General features: G+C 33.3%; 1 protein-coding gene across 1 annotated transcript in view; it reads right to left on the bottom strand.

Annotated features, from left to right (window-relative positions):
• The window catches only part of LOC145277669 (nucleoporin SEH1-like), a 52,899-nt gene that overhangs the window by 13,345 nt on the left and 19,449 nt on the right, over nucleotides 1-20,105 (bottom strand). Inside the window, exons 2-5 of the mRNA XM_080129333.1 lie at nucleotides 9,872-9,922; nucleotides 9,615-9,720; nucleotides 5,873-5,991; nucleotides 5,480-5,610 (exon numbers count right to left, since the gene is read on the bottom strand). Of these exons, the coding sequence (XP_079985459.1) occupies nucleotides 5,480-5,610; nucleotides 5,873-5,991; nucleotides 9,615-9,720; nucleotides 9,872-9,922 (407 nt within the window). The remainder of the gene's footprint in view (nucleotides 1-5,479; nucleotides 5,611-5,872; nucleotides 5,992-9,614; nucleotides 9,721-9,871; nucleotides 9,923-20,105) is intronic.

Genomic DNA, 20,105 nt, shown 5'->3' with positions numbered 1-20,105 from the left:
GAAGGAAGGGTGTTTTGTTAACTCTTCTGTACTTTCACCTAACAATTAAATAAAATATATCGTGAAACTTGAATTTATTTTTAACTCATTGTCAAGACCATTTTTTTTTTTTTTTTTAACTGAGGATATCTAAATAATAATAATTAGGTGGTTCGATAAAGAATTTCATCGTGATACATTTTGTAAATTTTTACCTTGTTTCTACCTTAATATTTTTCTTTAAAATGACTACCTTTTAAGGTTTTCAAGTATGCTGAAAACGAATATTGCATTTAAATTTTCCACAAATAAGTAGCTTTCGGATATTAAGCAATGTCATTTCTTATGTTGTTGCTGGTGGCCATCTTGGTACATGTGTTTGCACATAGTTTCTCAGGGTTACGTTTGCGCACTCGCGTGTACCAAGATGGCCACCAGTGATAATGACATTGCTTAATATCCGGAAAACTACTTATTTGCAGAAAATTTAAATGCGATATTCGTTTTCAGCATACCTTAAAACCTATAAAAGTAATCATTTTAAATGTTAAGGTGGAAACAAGGTAAAAAATTACCGTTTCATTTTTTTTTTTTGTTTACAATAGTTGAATTTTTAGTAAAACAACAGAATAGAAATGACAAAAATTACCATCAACCGGAGAACATATAGTTGTTTATAAGGATTTCTGGTATCCTGGTACTGTGACAAGGATTCATGTAGAGTACGATTTATGGTTGCATCTCAGAAAATAGGGGTATATTTTGGGTCAGATAGAGAGGATTTACAAAATTGAAAATTGGGCTGGTCCCAAAATGCATAAGTTCTGGTCGTCTATAGGAATTTCCATCTTTTACAGAAATCCAAAATCTATAGGAAAAATTTTCTTCAATCTATTTGAGATTAATTCATATCTACTCACTTTTTTTTTCTTTGTAAAAATACCGGTCTTGAATGCTTTTTAGGCATTCAATGGCTACACCCAAGATTAAGCTCTCCTTTGGTGAGGAGGCAGGAAAATGCCTGCTCTCAGAACTATATTCAAATACCACTACAATACTTAGTTTTGTTCATGAATAGACACCCACTGTGTGATACCATGCACTAGTTTAAAAAAAAAAAAAAAAAAAAATTGAAATTTGTACATCTTAATTCATAATTCATGGCTTATGATAAAAAGATACATCTGATTTGACTGCATAATCAGAAAGAGCACACAATTTTACCTAAGAGTGCTAAGTTTCATGAGAATAGCTTGATAAATAAATGGTGGCAGAATTACCGAATTTCTTGAAATGTTGAGGTCTGTAATTTAGCACACTTTCTGAAAATTGCCCACGGAAAAGCATATATTTTGGCACTTAAAATTCTCATAACTTTTGAACTACTGATGGTATTTGCATAATTCAAACGGTTTTAAGCATCTAAATCAAATTGTAATGCCAATCCCTCCTTTGGGGGACTGATAATTATCCCAATCATAGGCAAATCTCCATTGTATGCAAAGAATTCAGCTGACTTCATGGAAAAAAAAGAAAATAATCTCAACAATTATATAAATGAAACTGTATGTGTGAGAGAAAGTTCCTTATAGACTCCGAAACGGCTGAACAGATTTTCTTTAAAATAAGTCTGAGAGTGATCTTAGTTAAGTTTTGTCTCAGAATACCTTCCGATAATTACCGAAATCGAAACCGTTATTTTAATTTATCTTTCATCAGTAAAGCCATTTTTTCTATGTTGTCTCTTAGCAACAATGATAAAACGTAAATTTCTTAATATTTTTTTGTTAACTGGAAAGAAGTTTATATAAAATAATTTTATAAAAGAAACAATAGGTTCTCTATAATGTAATGTAGAATAGCATATATTTTGTACTAAGTTACTGCATGGAGGCATGTGAAGCTTCCTCCTGGGGGGATTTCATGGATTTCGATGATAAAAATATAGGAGTCTGAAATATTTGTTGATCATCATTCAATCCCGGGCAACGTTGGGTCTCCCTGCTAGTAAATAAAACAGTAGAACCTCAGGATACGGAATTAAAAATTAGAAACAAAATACAGTGCAGAATATAATACACACACATATAATCAAATAACATAACTAATACCATAAAATCAGCAGACAAGGTTTTGGCTACTGTACTTTAGGACGCATATGTGGATTACCTTGAGAAACAAAGAACCATCGATAAGGTATGTTATATACATTTAATGAAAATTGACAAAAACAGCCATAAAATGAAAAAGAGTTGCTCTTTCATCAAGACAATGCATTTTTATGATAATGATAGCTACTAGACACTAGCTCTGGTCTCCAGCGATTACTAGTTGTTTGCAGACCTAAAAATAAAAAAAAAATGCTCCAGCAAAAAATTTGGCTCTGATAAAGAACTGATATTGTATTTTCAAGCTAAAAGATAAATCTTTCTATAAAAAGCCATCAACTTGTTAGAAGTATTGAAATCGGCCTCTTTTAGGACGAGTCACTATGTTGATGAATAAAGTTGCATCTTGCCCAAAAGTGGTTTGAAGTCCAGGACTTCTTGAGTGACATGTCAATAACAATGTAATCTCGTAAGGAAAATAAAATTCTTCTATCAGAACACTGCAATGAACACTGACAAATTGCAACTGCATGTCTTCTTTAATTCATCCTTCTTAAAATAGGTGTTCAACTCCGATGCAAATGAATTCCACCTATAAAAAGAATTTGACCACAAACATAAGTTTCCAACTGGACCCAACATGTGAAACAGTTCACACGCTTCAAAGTTGGTAATCCTTCATTTTCACCTATTGTTACAGTAGATAACATTTATTTTTTTTCAAATTTTAAACCACATAAAGTCATGAACATCAAAAATCATTTTTTAGAAAAAAAATAGTAAGGGAGACAACTCTTAAAATGTCCGTTCATCCGAAACTGTCACAATTGATTTGATTTGATCCAAGACAAAAGTTATCAAAGAATTTTACATCCGTATTGGTTTAAGAAATGATTTTTGTATCATTTTGCCTTTTTTTCCCTTTGCACTGAAATTTGAGTATCCAATGTGAGAATCAGTCCATATACTCCTGCTAATGCTTCATTTTCTTCACAGTAAGTAACATTCAATCATCCTTTATATATTTTAACCCACATAAAGTCATGGTGGATTTAAAAAAAAAAAAATCCACTTTTCAAAGACATTTGTTCAGACATCACTTCTGAAGCCAAACAGCACACCTGTTCTGGAGGTGAAAGATTCAATCTTCATTACAGGCGATAATAACCAAGAATAAGGTAAATTAACACTTCTATCCAATCATGGTTGATGCAAGTGGAAACACAAAGTGCTTCTTTTTTAATTATTGTTGTTAAATGCTGATAAAGTAAGAGGTATAATTTATCTTGATTTTATTCTTGTAATACAATCAAAAGTATGTTTAACCCTTTATGACCTGGTTGAACTAATTCGTTCAGTCGTAAATAAATTAATATAACGGGATAAATAAAGTGGGAATTGATTCAAACATGCCTTGTATATATTAGTTCAGTATTTGGGTAGATGCCAGATACCTCAAGATTGCAACTGTCCATTGCTTACATTCAGAATGCCACCATCTGTCTCAAAGAGATGGATTTCGTTTGTTGTCATAAACACTCTTTTTTAAGCACTATAGATAATAAAGTCAGTTTATGAAATGTAAAAAATCTCAGTGGTAGTTTAATGAACTCCATTTTTTTTTTTTTTTCATGTTTGAAGGCAATCATAGTATCATTACACTTTAAACTAACTAAGATTATTTATTTATTTTTTAACTATCTACATCATAATTCAGGTCATAAACGATTAATATTTTATGAGATGGGTTTTAATTTTAAAATATCAAGTATGACAAATAGATTTACAATTTTTGATACCCTCCCACTCTTAAAAATATTTTAAAATGATTCACATCGAAAATTATTTCCTAACCTTCTTTCCAACACAAAAAAAACAAAAACATCTAAAATACAAACACCAAGCATTTTTGTTAAAAAAACATTTCCATTTTAAATAAACGTTTGCGGTAACATGGAAAGAGGAATATAAGAAACTTAGAAATCTGAAAGAACATGTTTTTTTTTTAGATTTGGTGGCATTCATGTGTAAGTGATGAGAGAATGACTAAGTATTTCTTTTCGTTGTTTTATGTATTCAAGAATAATATTGATATTCTTCCTCGGATTTTTGTTTAATATAGTTTCTTTCATTGTTTCTTAATGTTTATTTTTAATTTGTTATTTCATTTGTTTCTTAATCTTTAACATCTTCATTAAAACCCAACATTCTTATTTCTGTAATAAAAAATCAATTGTTGGGAAAAAAAAAAAAAAAAAAAATGGCTGAGAGAGTGCTCGGCTCAATTAGCCCGCTCCCAAGTTCAACAAGTGAAGCATGCATGGTCCCCCATGAGTGTACAATGAACGAGGCATAAAAAAAAAAAAAAAAAAATGATTAAGTTCAGCCCCCCCCCCCTAGCCCCAAAAGTTCCCAGAGGACGTCAAATCCTAGTGAAAATGAACAAACAGTGCAGTTTTAGGCCTTAAAACATATGTAAATCTGCACCATGCAAAAAAAATGACTAAGTCTGCCATTTGAATCTGAAGCAGTCGGGGGAAAGAGTTTACATCAGGTAATGCATGAAGAAAGCTGAATAATCCAATAGTAATAGGATGCATTTTAAATGTACAAAAAAAAAAACGCATGACCAATTAAATCAGTTTTTTATGATTGAACCTAATAGGTTAGACATGTTGCTGTGAGTCATTTTGTCATTAAAATGTATTTGTCAAGTGGTATTCTATTAAGGTATGTTATTATATTATTATACACCATTATTTACTGCTCTTTTGAAAGACTTATGTTTAGGATTTGAGTGGCTAAACAAAAGCTGAAATCGAGACAAATTTTCCATCTCCAATTTCTCAACCAGTCCTGCGTCTGAAGTCACGATTATCATGTGTAATAAAAACTAATTAACCAATTCGATCTAAATTTGTTCTTTACAACTGCATTTGTCATAATTTAGTTCCATAAACTGAAATCAGTTTAAAGAAAGTCAAAATTAAGAGACAGATCTCTCCCAGTGCATATGCGAGAGGGAAAGGATACAGAAAGGTATTCTTTGATGAAACAAGTCTTCTACCACCCCTACCAATTTCATGAATCATTTGAACTACAGCAAAATGAATATTTTTAGACAGAATTATCATAAAGGAAAGGTAGGATAGCCAAGAAAAGATAGAGACAGAAGAAAATAAGGAAAAAAACCTAGAAAGATAAATAAAATCCAGGACTTGAGATTCTAGCGAGTTGGCAGAAATGAGCCTAAACTAAATAAAAAGATTGAATTTTGCCATTTCTGAATAAAAATGAATAAAATAAAAATTCTGTTAAGGAGCAGAGAACTACTATGACTTAAATTCATGTGTAAATTGTAATAAAAAGAGTTTAGGAAAGAATGTACTTACCTGGAGGGATTCCATGACAATGAACTGCAGCTAAGTTTACAATGAATTTCGTAATCCAAAGACCAATGGCTAAGATTCATAACATCTGGAGCTTGATAAATTCGCACCATTCCATCGGACGTACAAGTTGCCTAAAAAAAAGAAAGACAAGCAATTTATTTCTTAAATTAAAAAAACAAAAAAATATAAGAGAAACAACTTCATCTATTTGCAAGAAAGGAACACTTGAAACCAGACTATGAAATAAAATATTTTTGGAGTCAAATTTTTTTTTTCTGTTTCTAAGTAATAATACCATCCCCCTCTCACTCTAATAATTTCTGAACCTATTTAGTCGCATTACACATACACACACATGAATACATACACCATAAAGTTGATTTCTTTACTTACCAACTGAAGGCCAAGATGTTTTGGAGCGAATTTGACATCTGTTACGGATGAGCGACTATCAACCAAATTTGGTCGTTTTACCCATTTCGTTTTGGAAGTTTCATCTCGAGACTCACAAGCTGGAAAAAAAAAGGAGAGGGATTTTTAAAAATTCAAAGCTTGATAATAAAGTAACTAAGATTTTATTAATCTGATCAATAATTTAAATGAATATGATATATTAAAATTAATGAGAAATATAAATTTTATAACAAAACCATGTTAGAAATATTACATAATCAAACATGGAAAGTAATCTATCCACACACACACACACACTTATTTTTGGCTACATATACGCAAACATCCTATAACTACAAACTTACGTGAAGATATCTTTAACCAATCTGTTAGAGTGGCAATGAAAAGTGTGTGTGTGTGTGTGTGTGGGGGGGGGGATTTTAACTATATATATATAAAAAAAAAGGAGCAGGTGACCATACGATTGGAATTATTTTCAATTGAATGTCTGACTTTACAAAACTGATTCAATAATGAATGACAAATTGCAACTTTTATGATTCCAGCAGAGTGAAGAGAAATTATTGTTGATCATCCCTTATTTCTACTGCCCAAAGTTTTGTTACTCTATTATATAAATCTCACCTACTGGTTAAATGTATGGGCCCTCTTGCACTTTAGGCAAATGGAAATCAGGAATATAGAAAAGGAACAGCAGTTGTTTGACACCGGTTGAAAGAATGCAATTTGATTGGATAGAGAAATTATGACGTCATTACTATGAAATATTGATAAAATTTAAAAATTGTTGAAAAAAAATTGGAAAAGAATTTAATAATTAATAGTATTTTTAGAATTTAAAAAATTTTTTTAAGTTAAGATAGAATTTAAGAATTGAAATTATTGTAAAAGAATTTAATAAGTATTTAATAATAGTATAAAAATAATTAATGTAGAAGCATTTTTAAAAGAGTTAAAGTCATTTAAGTAACAATTCGATCGCTGACTTATAGTGAACTATTTTACTTTTATTTTAAATTAAAAAACATAAATTAGCTCTCCAGTTAAGTATTTAATAAGAATTTAATAAGTATTTAATAATAGTATAAAGTTAATCAAAAATGCAAGGAATTCGCCAATAAATTGCTGATCAGGTATTAACCCCGCAGGTATTGCATGAGGTTAAATGGAATTTTTTTACTATCATGGAGAGATTGTTTGCAAATGAAGTCCAGATGGCAGCATCAATCGGCCTAATACGCAACACCAAAACATGTGAAGCTTGCCAAATACCAATGTGCTGCTATAAGAATTCCTCTAAAATAGACGGGTGCATGTGGAGACGCAAGTCATGTAAAGCCATGTGCAGTATTCGTGATGGGTCGTTCACCCACTCTATATCTGTGCCTAAATCAAAATGTGGATTCCATGAACAAAGCTTCTTTCTTAGAACTGCACGCCTGTGGAACTCTGTTCCGTCTGCCTGCTTCCCACCGGACTACAACTTGGATGTCTTCAAGTCCAACGTTAACAAATTCCTAATGAACCGCCCCCTTAAGTAAACACTTCATCAAATCTCCACACTAACGTAATGTACTTGCAATAACCCTTATCCCTGAGTGGCTTCCGGGCCTTGATAAGTGGTGATCACTGTGTAAAAATCTCCGTATCAGACAAATAATAATGCTCTTGTTTTGTTGGAGTATCAAATTGAAGCAGACTATGATAAAAGAACAAATTGAGGTCTGCGAACAAGATTCACTTGACCATCCCATAATGTTAGGTGGGATCGATGAGGACAATCTGCCAAAAGAGGTAAAGATTGACGAATCTTATTTTTTTTTTAAAAGAAAGTACAATAGAGGCCGAATAAGAGATGGTGTGTGGGTGTTTGGTGCTATAGAGCGGGGGTCGAAACAGTGCAACCTGGCAGTGGTAGACTGCTGAAATCGGGAAACATTGTTCCCAATAATTAGGGAATGGATACTCACACACAAACCATAGAAGGTTTGTGGTCACACGGAAAAAGGAAACTGCATAGCCTATTAGGAACTACGAAAGAAATGTTCAATTTACAGTTGTTGGAATTTGAGTGGCAGAGAAGGAAATCGACACAAATATTTCCACATATAATAATATGTATCAGAGAACAATATCAGTTATAATTATCTTTGGTTGGTTAAAAAAACAAAAACCAAAAAAAAAACAAAAAAAAACCTGTTTTATACTAAATAAAAAAAAGTACATTTTTTATCATGCATGTATTTATTTCTAAAACAATCATTTATTAAAAAAAAATTTGTTTTCTAATACTGTTAATTTCAATATCGTATCTTTATCGTTTCTAATTAATTAAAATTATGCGTAAAACATTGTTTAAGAAATTGTTTATTTATAAAATGACGTCATAATTTCTCTATCCAATCAATGGCATTCTTTCAACCAAGATGACTACTGTTCCTTTTCTATCTTCCTAATTTCCATTTGCCTAAAGTGCAAGAGGGCCAATGTATGTACGTATGTCTGCCTAAAACTTTCGACAGAGGTGACGGATTTTCATGAGATCGGTATCATTTTGAAGCTTGACCCTTTTTTTTTTTTTTTTTTTTTTTTACATAGGCATCACCACATTATCAAGGCCAAGAGGCCACTCAAGGATAAGGGTTAAAGATTGTACATTAGAAATTGGACAATATAGTAATCATTAGTAATGAAAATTTGGAAAATTTGATAACTTATATGGAACGGCTCATCAAGAACTTATTTACGTTAGACTTGAAGACAACCATATTGTAGTCAGCCGGAAAGCAGGAAAACGGAAGACAATTCCACAGGCGTGCAGTTCTAAGAAAGAAGCTTTGTTCATGGAATCTACATTTAGGTTTAGGCACAGATAAAGAGTGGGGGGAATTATTGACGACATATCGGAAAATTGGCTAAAAACATTAATTCCGTCACCCTCAACTAGGCACTTTTTTACAGGGAGGTGGGTTGCTTTTTTCACCAATATTTTTCGAAAGTCATCCCCTCTTTTTGACTGACTAATCTTAATTTAAACCTTCACCACTTCCGGTTTGGCGATGGACGCAACAGCAAAGATGGCAGTTTTTTTTTTTGTTTTTTTTTATGTTCTTTTCCTCATTTGCAATACAGGTTCGAGCCTGCCTGCCTATTACCACATTTTTATTATTTTTGCTCAACAATTCCAAATATCCGGGCAATGCTGGACACCAAGGCTGGTTACTTATAAACATACCCCTTCTTTGCTTGTAAATGTACACCACATTTGTAAGTGGGGTGGCTGGAAACAATGCCGAGATAAGCGGAGAGCACATACAGCACTTGGAAGCCCCAATTGGTCACCCATTTAGTACTGACCAGGCTCAATGTTGCTTAACTTTGGTGATCCAGCGGGAACCGTTGTGCTAACGTGATTATGCTGCATATCTTCTACCACCCCTACCTATTTCTACCACCCCTACCCATTTCTACCACCCCTACCCATTTCTACCACCCCTACCCATTTCTACCACCCCTACCCATTTCTACCACCCCTACCCATTTCTAAGGTCTATAACAAAAGTACAAAAGATGTCTTATTTTTGTTCAAGTTTCTTCTATAAAAAACATTTCAATTAGTTACACACAGAAAATATTAAAACTAACATTTAGAGACACATTTAACATTTGCATAAGTGAAACTGGTACTAAAAACCTAGAGAAACAAAGATGAATTACACACGAAGCTCTTCCCAGATGCCTGCTTCTCGGTCAAACGAACATGTTGCTATAACCTGACCAAAGTCTGGATGGGCCCACGTCACACGCCACACACAACCAGTATGTGCCTGAAATGAAAAATGGAAATTTAAAAGCATGGATTCAAGACATTCTTTAATATAATAGATAAACAGTTATACTTTCTTAACATCAGTAATTATCTTAAAACCTGTAGTTAATGTAGGTTAAGTTCCAACACATTAATGATCTGTTATTTACCTTCCAGCAAGCAGATTGGTGCCACTGTCCATCTTCAGATTTATCCCAGATCTACAACAGAAGAAAACAAAAAAACGTTAACTATACCATTGGGTCAGTATTATATATATTATTAAATATAAAAAAGAAAATTAAAAAAAAAAAACTTTAGTGAAACTATAAGTATATGAAATGAATTCCTTTTTATTTACAATATTTTTTGGTATATTTATCTTGGTTTACAAAGGTTTCATGTTCCCTTTTGGTGCTGTATAGACTTGCACTTATTTAGAAAAACAAAAATAAGGAAAATAATTTATGGTGTACCTACTTGTCACAGCATGAAGAGGTTATATTTCAAAAATCAAAAATTGATCAAGTAGTGATTTTTTTTTTTTTTTTTTTTAAGAAAATCAAATTTTACAATTTTTAGGAATGAAAATGTTTTGAATACAAACAAAATCTCAGTAGTTGAATTAAATTGTCCTTGAATTTTGGCAAAATTTAAAACAATGAATTTCTCCCATTCAGCTCGTTATAAAATTTGATTTTCTTACTAAAAAGAAAACTAATTGATAAAAATGATGTGATTTTTGGGATATACCATCTTCGTTCCGTGATGGGTATGTATATGATAACAATTTTTCTGCATTCTCTTTACTTAAAAATTTCTAAATAAGCACCTCCCCATTTCATTTGTCGCTGCTAAACGCAACATAACTAGTCATTAAAACAGGTTTCTCCAAACAAATCAAAACTTGTGAATTGTCACTGCAAAAGCAACCTACACTGGAAACTGAAGTGTTTGAAAATTAAGATTTATCTGCTTCAAACAAAATAAGCGCAATTCTCGAATGAGCACCAATTCTCCTTGAAATCCCGATGGCATGATTTTGGCAATGTTCAAATATTCAGAGTTCTTCAATCAATTAGTTGAGTGATTGGACCATTAAAATTCGATAGGAACTCTGAAAAAAAAATGCATGGTATAATTATTTAGAGACCACATGATTTTGTGTGAGTGAATAAAGGTAGAGAACAAGAGATGGTATTGAGACAGAGCTGACATATGACAGCCTACTCATGTAGTTGAACAAACATAACCAACAGATGTATAAAAAAAAGAAAAAAAAAGGTGTGTATAATTTCATATACATACGTATTACATATACACGCATACTAGAGATAACAGTGACTTTTTGAGCTACACCTATTACTTTGATTTTAAAATTCAAAAACTGTGGCATATCTCTTAAGACAGTGAAAAAAAAGGAAACTGCAGCACTAATCCTAAGGCAAGTTTAACCGGCTTCCTCCTGCACAGGAAGTTTCATGAGAGCATGAAATTCACAAGTGGCTCCCACTCACGTGTGTATCCCCGTTAGGGAAGATGGCGATGTTAGGTTTTTGCAACTTTTACAGGGAGATGTTCACATCCCAATATACAGCCCCTGGTATTCCCAAACTGATCACCCATCTGTTATTGACCAGGTTCAATATTGCTTAATTTTGGTGATCTATCGAGGATTGGTATGTCAATGTGATTATGCTGTATATATAACTAAAACATTCTTCTTATATAACTAAAAGTAATAAGTCTCTTACTTCTATATTATCGACAAAGATAAAATAGAAAACATTTTTTTTGCAATCCAATTTACATTAGGTGTTTGTAGTGTACATATTTAAATTAGATGGCAACAATGAAAAAAAAAAAAAGAAAGAAAGATTCACTCTTTCTCTAAATGCTCACAGATACATTAAGATATATAAGAGAGTGGTTGAATCAACAGACCGAGATGAGGCAAAATGAATACATGGAGGACTTTTTCAATTACAATTTATAGCAAAATAAAGACAGAAGTTTTTCAAATATAACCCAACCACAGAACTAGTGTATATTTTAGCATTTATTATTTTATGATTAAATTATATAAGAAAAAAAAGCCTTAGGAAAAAAGTTAATTGACTCGGCTTTAGACTATTAGATAAGAAATTTAAAAATATTACTAGCAGGGCTACCCAGCATTGCCAAGGTAAAAAATGTAACATTTTTTTTTAATTAAAACTTCTATTTCTTTATACCTCTTCTTTTTCTCATCCCATTTCCTGAACACACACACACACACACACACACACACACACACTTCCCTTCTTTCTAGAGGAATTAATCAGCAAAAGAGAAATAATTCCTTGATCAAAATTTTAGATATTATTCATCCAGGGGAATGCTGATCAAGAATATACCAACTTTCTGTGTCTTTGTTTTGTAATTTTTTACTTTTAGCGGGCCATACACACACAGAATGCAATTCCTAGAGATATCTAACCTACAAACCGGACCTAGTAAGTCTGATAGTGATATAAGACAAGGAGAAAGACGCAGCCTTAGAAGTTAGTGTGCTTAATGATGTTGGGTGAAAGAGCTAAGAGGGAAACAAGTATATACCAAGGCCTTATGTATGACATGAAAAGAAATTGGAATCTTAGGAAGATCTCTATCATTCCAGTAATTATAAGAGCACCTGAACTTATGAAAAAGAATTTCAAAAACTATTTGACAAATATACTTGGTGAACCAAGTGCAAGAGAGATACAAATAATTAAACTTAAAGGGACAGTTAGAATCTTACAAAGATTTCTCAGTTGAAATGTACAAGATAGCATTGAAAGTCTGGCATCCCATAGGATGTCTTATACCCAGCTAAAAAAATTTAACTACAAGGCTATAATAACTGAACATATGCCTAACCATCACTTAGTAGATCCAAAATCTACTTAGAAGAATTAAAAGTTTGACATGAAGCAACCTATGCTGATGACACGACCATCTACGGCAACACATCAAAGGCTGTAAATGACAAAGTTCTCTCTGATTCTCTCTCCTCTGATCTCGAGCGCGTGGTTCAGTAGGGGAAGTCGTGGCTGGTTACCTTTAATGCATCTAAAACCAAACTCCTATCGTTACATCATCAATGCTCTGATCCCCATCTGGCATCAATTGAAATGGATGGCTCTCGTCTAGGAGAAGCCCCGTGTTTTGACAAGCTTCTGGGTTTGTCCTTTACTCCTGATCTGAAATGGAACACGTACATCAAGTCTGTTGCCAAGGTCACTGGAAAGATGGTGGGATCCTTCTACCGCTCCAAAAGATATCTCACTACTGATGCAATTCTATCTATATAAAAGCCAAGTACATCCAAAGATGGAATACTGCTGCCATATCTGGGAAGGAGCTGCTAAAAACAGCCTATCCTGCCTTGACAGAGTACAAAATAGACTTTGTGGCTTAGTGGGGGGGATGCCCTTTTCTCTACCCTGCAACCTCTCTCCCACAGAAGAGACGTTGCGAGCCTATCCTTGTTTTATCGTTATTCCCATGGCAGGTGCTCGTCTGAACTCCAATCTCTGGTCCCCCCTCACCAATCTTTCACGAAAAACACCCGTCTAGCTGAATCCACTGTGAAAAATTTCCCCCACTCTTTATCTGTGCCTAAATCAAAACGTGGATTCCATGGACAAAGCTTCTTTCTTAGAACTGCACACCTGTGGAACTCTGTTCCGTCTGCCTGCTTCCCACCTGACTACAACTTAGATGAACACTTCATCAAATCTCCACACTAACGTACTGTACTTGCAATAACCCTTATCCCTGAGTGGCTTCCGGGCCTTGATAAGTGGTGACCATTGTGTAAAAAAAAAAAATTAAAAAAAAAAACCTGGTGTGATGTAAACAGTGAAGAGACAGAATTTTTCTGCTTGTCACATTAGTCAGGAGTATGCACACTGAAGGAGCATAAGTCCTATCAGTTAATTAGAGAATATTCTATTTAAGTACTAAAAAAAACAAAAAAAAAAAAAACAAAAAAAAACAGGTACAGAGATGGAACATTGCGGTGATGGGACAGAGGTTGGATCTTCTCTGATAGTGTGGGGGCCTATCAGATTTGAACCGAGTCTAACAATCAGAGATGTACCAGCCCAAATGTAGCAACAATACTCTACGCATAGATGAATTGTTGCTTTGTCAAGATACAGGATGCCCTCTGATTTAAGTAATTTTCTAGCACTGAAGAGAGAGAGCCCACCTTTTTTGCAGCAGCCTTGGCAATATCCTCAATGTTAGTAGTACTACTACTAGTAAGAAACGCTTGTAGAGGTTACTGGCTACATGTTCCAAAGCTAAAGGGTGTGGGAGTTGAAAACTCCCAGCCTCACTTGATTGTCGCCCTTTAACTCAGAAAAGCAACCTAGGAGAGGAACACGTATTCAAATTTGGCTCTTCTTCGTACACACAGACTTGCTACATGTATCCATCTTTTGTCAAATGCCGCACGATGCAGCCTTCTTCTATCACATCTGATCTTCACCCGTAGTTGGTGTTTAAAGAAAGCGATCAGATCCTGATCAGAAAAAGACACCCCCCCCCCCAGCAACCTTGCAGATGCGACGTCCAAATCACCATTTCGCCACGGCCAGGATTATAACGTAGACCATTTGTCTTTCCCGGTCCCACGGCGGCCTCACGTTGTCCACAACATTGGATACGGTAATTGGGTGAGGATGCTCAGGATCGAAAAAAGCTAAGAACAGCATCTATTAACAACAGACCTTTGATCTTAAAAAGGCTAAGCACAAAAGTGTTACGGACAGACCGACCGACCAACTGACAGAGTGACTTATAGAGTCGCTTGCATGCGATTAAAAATGATATTACAGTTACACAATCACATGTGACAGTCATGAAATAGTGAAAAAGTGTTTGCCAATACTAAGTAATCAAAGGTTATTTATCTTCCTCTCATGGTGGGATGATGTGACACAAGGGTCAGAAAATGGGCTTGAAAGGCCAGCAGCCTAGGGGAATAGCACTCTGGTATGCAAAAAGAGTCTCTGGGCAGCTCCATCAGCATTCACTGGCAGGGGCATCTCAGGCAATTAGCCTGAAACTAACCCTTTCTTAAAGAGACAAATCATAACTTGGGAGGGTGGACCTCCTAAAACTGCACGAAACCAGCAATATGCAGCAATTAACAAGGAAAAAGCCACCACCTAAAATAAATGGTGTTGATTTTGTTGTGGAGAGAAAAATCCAGAGCTGAGCTAAATAATCAAAGATATCAATGAGGTGTTCAGGTTTCATTTAAAATGTTACTATACTCTATTTCTTTGCATCTGTCTCAGTTTGCGTGATAGTCAAGTGAAAATGTGTTGGACTAATATTTCTTGGTTTCAAACTCGGCTACCAGCCAAGAATATGGAAACGAATATAAATTTCAATTAATGTAATTGTTTCTGAGCTACAAAGTCGAGAGTCAGCAATTTGTGCACGAATAAGCCAGAATTTCTTTGCAGAATTCGGCCTTTTTTTTTTAGCTGATTCATCAATGGTTTAAAAGTCAATGAATCTGATCAAAGTCACATTGTTAGTGAATAGAAACAATTGTACAACTCATTTGGAAAAAGATTAACTTTTGCTACAAATGTGAATCAATAAAGGTTAATCAGTTTAAAAGCAATCAAACAGGATGCTTCTTTTATTTATGGAAATGGACAATTGCGAAATTTTCTTTATGCAAACCAATTCCATAATTACAAGAAAAAAAAAAAAATGAAAAGAAAAAAAAGGAAAAAAAAAAGCAGCATTAGGGTAGGGAGTTGGGGAGGAGAAAATGTACAAGATACAAAACAAAACTACAACAGTGCATTTTCAATTAAAACATGGTTTCGGAAATACATCCAATTTTTTTAAACTATGATTATCATTAAGGAACATCTTTTCGTTTAGATTCTATTTTTTTTTTTTTTTAAATTTCTTTAATTTACATAAAAATATAACTGTCAGGAGTAATTTTTTAATTTGAATTTAAAACTATATTTTTGGTAGAAGCAGCTGTATCAATTTCACACTCACAATTCTTTAATGAATGTAGTATAAGAACCAATAATTATAAATAGTAGATGAGAACACTACAGAAGATTGCAATACGATAGATACGTGCAAAATGAATGACGATGCTCAAAATGTATAAATATTTTGACCTCTCCCTTTACTTAAAAATTCATGAAATTTTAACGAAATTTTCAGTATTTATCAAATAATGATCATAGACTATAATGAACCAATTATTTTTTATTTAAATCTTAGTGGAAATGTATTATTTTGTTTAAACAAAAAACACCTTTATTAAAGTCATGGTTTTCAGTAGTAAAAAAATTGATGGAATTTATTTTTGCTTTTTTATGAAAATAAACTTTCGTAATTTGTAACAATAAAAAAAATTTTTACAGGAAAATAACGAGAAAAGCCCCTAAAAGTCAGTATTAACAAAATCGATATAAGTCGAAGAAAAATTAATTTCTCGAACTACCAATATTATCATTGAATTAAGCATTGTTTATTTAATATTTTCACAAAATTATAATTGCAAAAATTATTTTTTTTTACGATTACATTTTTAACGCAATCCTTATATGTAAGATTCTAATATTTTTATTGCACGCATGAATGTATAATCATCAATGTAAGATGATGTTCATATAATCTTAGAAAATAAAGTAAAAACAATTAAATTGAAAAACAGGAACATAGAAAAATAATTAAATTAAAAGATGGTAAAAATTATACAAACGTTCCATGTCGGTAAGTACGGATGCATAGACTTGAAAAGAAAACCAGTCTGTTTTGCCCACCCTCCTCCTCTCTTCAACTACCCGCCTGTTTGTGTTTATCAACTTTAAATTTCATGTAAACATTCCGATAAATTTTAATGTAAGTTTGTATTTTTTTTAGTGTGCAATTTTTTCAATAATTATAAATTGTTTTTAACCAATTGTAATTCTGTATTAATAAATAATGGTGCTAACTTTTTTTTTTTCAATGAATAAATTGTCAGTAGTATAATTATTTAATTAACTTTTATGCATTTTTAAATGAAGGGAAGTCTGCAACTAAAAAAAGAAAAAAAAAAAGTCGTTCGGTAAATAAAGAAATAAATTATGTCTAATTTGTCCTTACATACATATTTGAATTTTGCCGCCATAGTTTTTTTTTTTTTTTTTTTTTTATATACAATAAACAAGTCTCGTTCCTACCAGCGTCACATTTTTAGGGGGGGGGGGGTTTAAAAAAAAAAAAAAAAAAAAAAAAAAGCGACGTTAATCATTGCCCCACCGCGAGATGCTAACGGAAACACGTTTTAATTTATTTAATTACTTGGATTTGGCAGGTGCCTGTTTTAATGAGTTAATGAAGTCAAATTTGACTGCGGGATAGTATTTCATTTACTGCGGAACGCTTCACCCCCCCCCAAGATGTTATAGGAAAAAGACTAACCCACATGCGGCGAGCGACAAATATTGAATATTTATCTTCCTGAAATTGAGCAAATCAAATAGACAGGCGAGCTTCGTTGTTAACTCTGAGATATTACGATTTATATGTGATATAAAAAGTTTTAAAAAGTTGTGAACTGACCGACCACTTCTCTGAAAAAAGCCTTTTGTAGACATACAGAAAAGGCAAACACACATACATACATTTTCGCTTTTATCTTTATAGATGATTGTATATACAGCACATCAAACCTGCATATAGTCCATGGTACTTCACTGATTGGAAGCGGTTATGCCTTACCATTGTCAAATATATAAGGTGGTTTCATATCTCAAGTATAAAACCGGCTCAATTAAAGTGGGAACTCTTCAATATGGCGATAAGGATATAACAATTTAACAAAACTTCAAATTAAAAAAAAAAAAAAAAAGTATTTGGATTCAACAACACAAGTAAAACTTCAAATTAACAAAATATTACCTCCCAACAAAAAATAAAAAATAAAATAAAAAAAAGTGGTACTCAAATTCAACAATGCAAGTAAAAATTTTTTAAATAAATTATTTCAAAAGAAATGGCTCTCTATGCCAATAATAGAGCCCTTAGACTGGGACGACTCAAACTAGATGCAAGCATAGAGAAAATGGAGTGAACATATCGAAGACGCATTTACAATGTTTGATATAACAGATGATACATGACAATTATCATTGTTTCGATTTTACAGAAGAAAGAAACTGAAAAATACCCTCAAAACCTTTACACCGGAGATACCACCAGGCAAAGTAGAGTCAACATATAAAACAAAAATAGTACTGGACGAATATTTCATTCAGAAAACAAAGTTTTTGAAAAACAAATTCAGGATACTTAGTTAAGAAAAGGGGGAGTCAACGCACAACTCTCACCCATCTAAGCAAACAAGCAGCAAAACGATTTTGGCAAATACAACCTGGACAAGGCTTTAGTGGATCAATTAATAGAAAAATGCTTGTCAAGCAAATTACATTGAGTACAGTTGAAAAAAAAAAAAAGAAAAAAGAAAGGATTTAACAGTAGGGAAAACACTTCAAAGAGCATTCATATTTGAATCCACTGAAACACTAGCTTAGCAATTAAAAGAGAATGAAAGAGCGCACTTGTAGATCCACAAAAATTATAACCAATTATTAACGACAACAGGATAACAGCGAGTATAGAGAAACAATCCAGAAACAATCTATTAAAAACAGTTACAAAATGCTATGAGCGTAATGTCTCCGACCACATCCATGATGAAACAAAATGCCCCGAAAAATAACTACTATAGAGTAGCAAATCACTTTGAAAAAATCTGCTTTAAAAAAAGGAACAACTGTAAAGGGAAAAATGAAGATGTCAGATGGCCACAATTATGTCCAACCAGTATTGACAAATCTGAATAATTCAGACAGGCAGGCATTTGTTTTTCAGGTAAAACTTATTCAGCAGATAACTAAATTGTCCGTACTGACGACATACCAATCGAAATATCAATACATTTTGGAGTAGACATCAACCGTATTAGCTGCAAAAAGTTTAATGAAATCCTTAAAGCACAGCCAAACTTAACAGTAAAAGAAAGAATTTTTTTTCTTTTCTTTTTTTACATAGGCATCACCACATTATCAAGGCCAAGAGGCCACTCAAGGATAAGGGTTGTAAACCAGAAGTCTATGGGAATATTCCAATACCACCAAGAGGAGAATGCAGCCATTCAGAGCAAACCACTCATGCACTTTGATCCAAAATTTCAAATATCTGTCATAATAGATGCCAATCGCATGGGATTAGGAGCAATACTGTGTGAAAACAAAAAAAGGGATACTCATCCCCATCAACTATACATCCAGGACTCTAACCAAAGATGAATGCTGGTACTGTTAATTAGAAAAAGGAGCCCTAGCAATCGTACGGGCTTGTGAAAAAGTTTCACTTTTACCTTTATGGAAAGAACTTTATGATCAACCATCAAGCATTAACAACTATCTTTAATCCTAAAGATAAATTGCTGCAATGTTGTATCACTGTGTCTGTTTTACAAATATTTTTATGGAATGTGTTCTGATGAACTTGTTGCACGTGTACCCCCTCAACGTACATATCCCTGACAAAGCCATTTGGATGATGAATATAGAAGAAAATAACCGGGGTAAATATCTATGGAAATTCCTAATGTATTACCGGAACAGTCAAAATGCCATGATGGGATAAACTCCAACTAAGCTACTCATGGGTAGGGAAGTAAAGATCAACATACCAGGGTTATAAATGAGGCCTGAAAACCAAACTTGGAGAACAGCACAGCATTAAGACAAGGAAAAAAAAAATCGCACATATCAAAAAAAATGAATAAAGCTAAACAAACATAAAACTTGGAGATGTCATACTACTTAAAGTAAACACAGCAAGCTAACGCCAGTTTCCACCCAACACCATGAAGAGTAAAAGAACCTTGAGTAAGGGATAGGGATTGAGGAAGGCAGTCTTGAAATATTCGCAAAGTTTTGTTTTTCTTAAAAACATTCGTTTCCTGTGACTAACCCTGTATAATATGAAGTGACAAACTGATTTTACAACACATGACAAATGAAAAGATACTCCAAAAAAGCACTTGCCAACAACAAAGGGATGACAACTTCTTTTCAACAACAATCTTTTGAGGAGGGGGGGGCAGAAAGATATAGAACATGAGAGAGAAAGCGAGGAGGAGGAGGAGAAGAAGGAAGAAGCAAATATCCCTATGGCTCTAAGACAAACAAAACACCACATAAGGAATGCAAGCAACAGTTCAGAAGATGAGAGAATCTGAATACAAAGGGAGCAGATGTGTATGCAAGTATAAATAGAACTCAGTTGAGGTGAGAATTCTTTAATGTATAGTATTGGTGGTCACTAGAA

The sequence above is a fragment of the Euprymna scolopes genome, chromosome 6 (assembly GCF_053919585.1).
Source record: "Euprymna scolopes isolate OS-2025 chromosome 6, ASM5391958v1, whole genome shotgun sequence".
Classification (NCBI taxonomy): Eukaryota; Metazoa; Mollusca; class Cephalopoda; order Sepiida; family Sepiolidae; genus Euprymna; species Euprymna scolopes.
The sequence above is the reverse complement of the archived record's forward strand: the minus strand, read 5'-3'. Positions and strand labels throughout refer to the sequence as shown.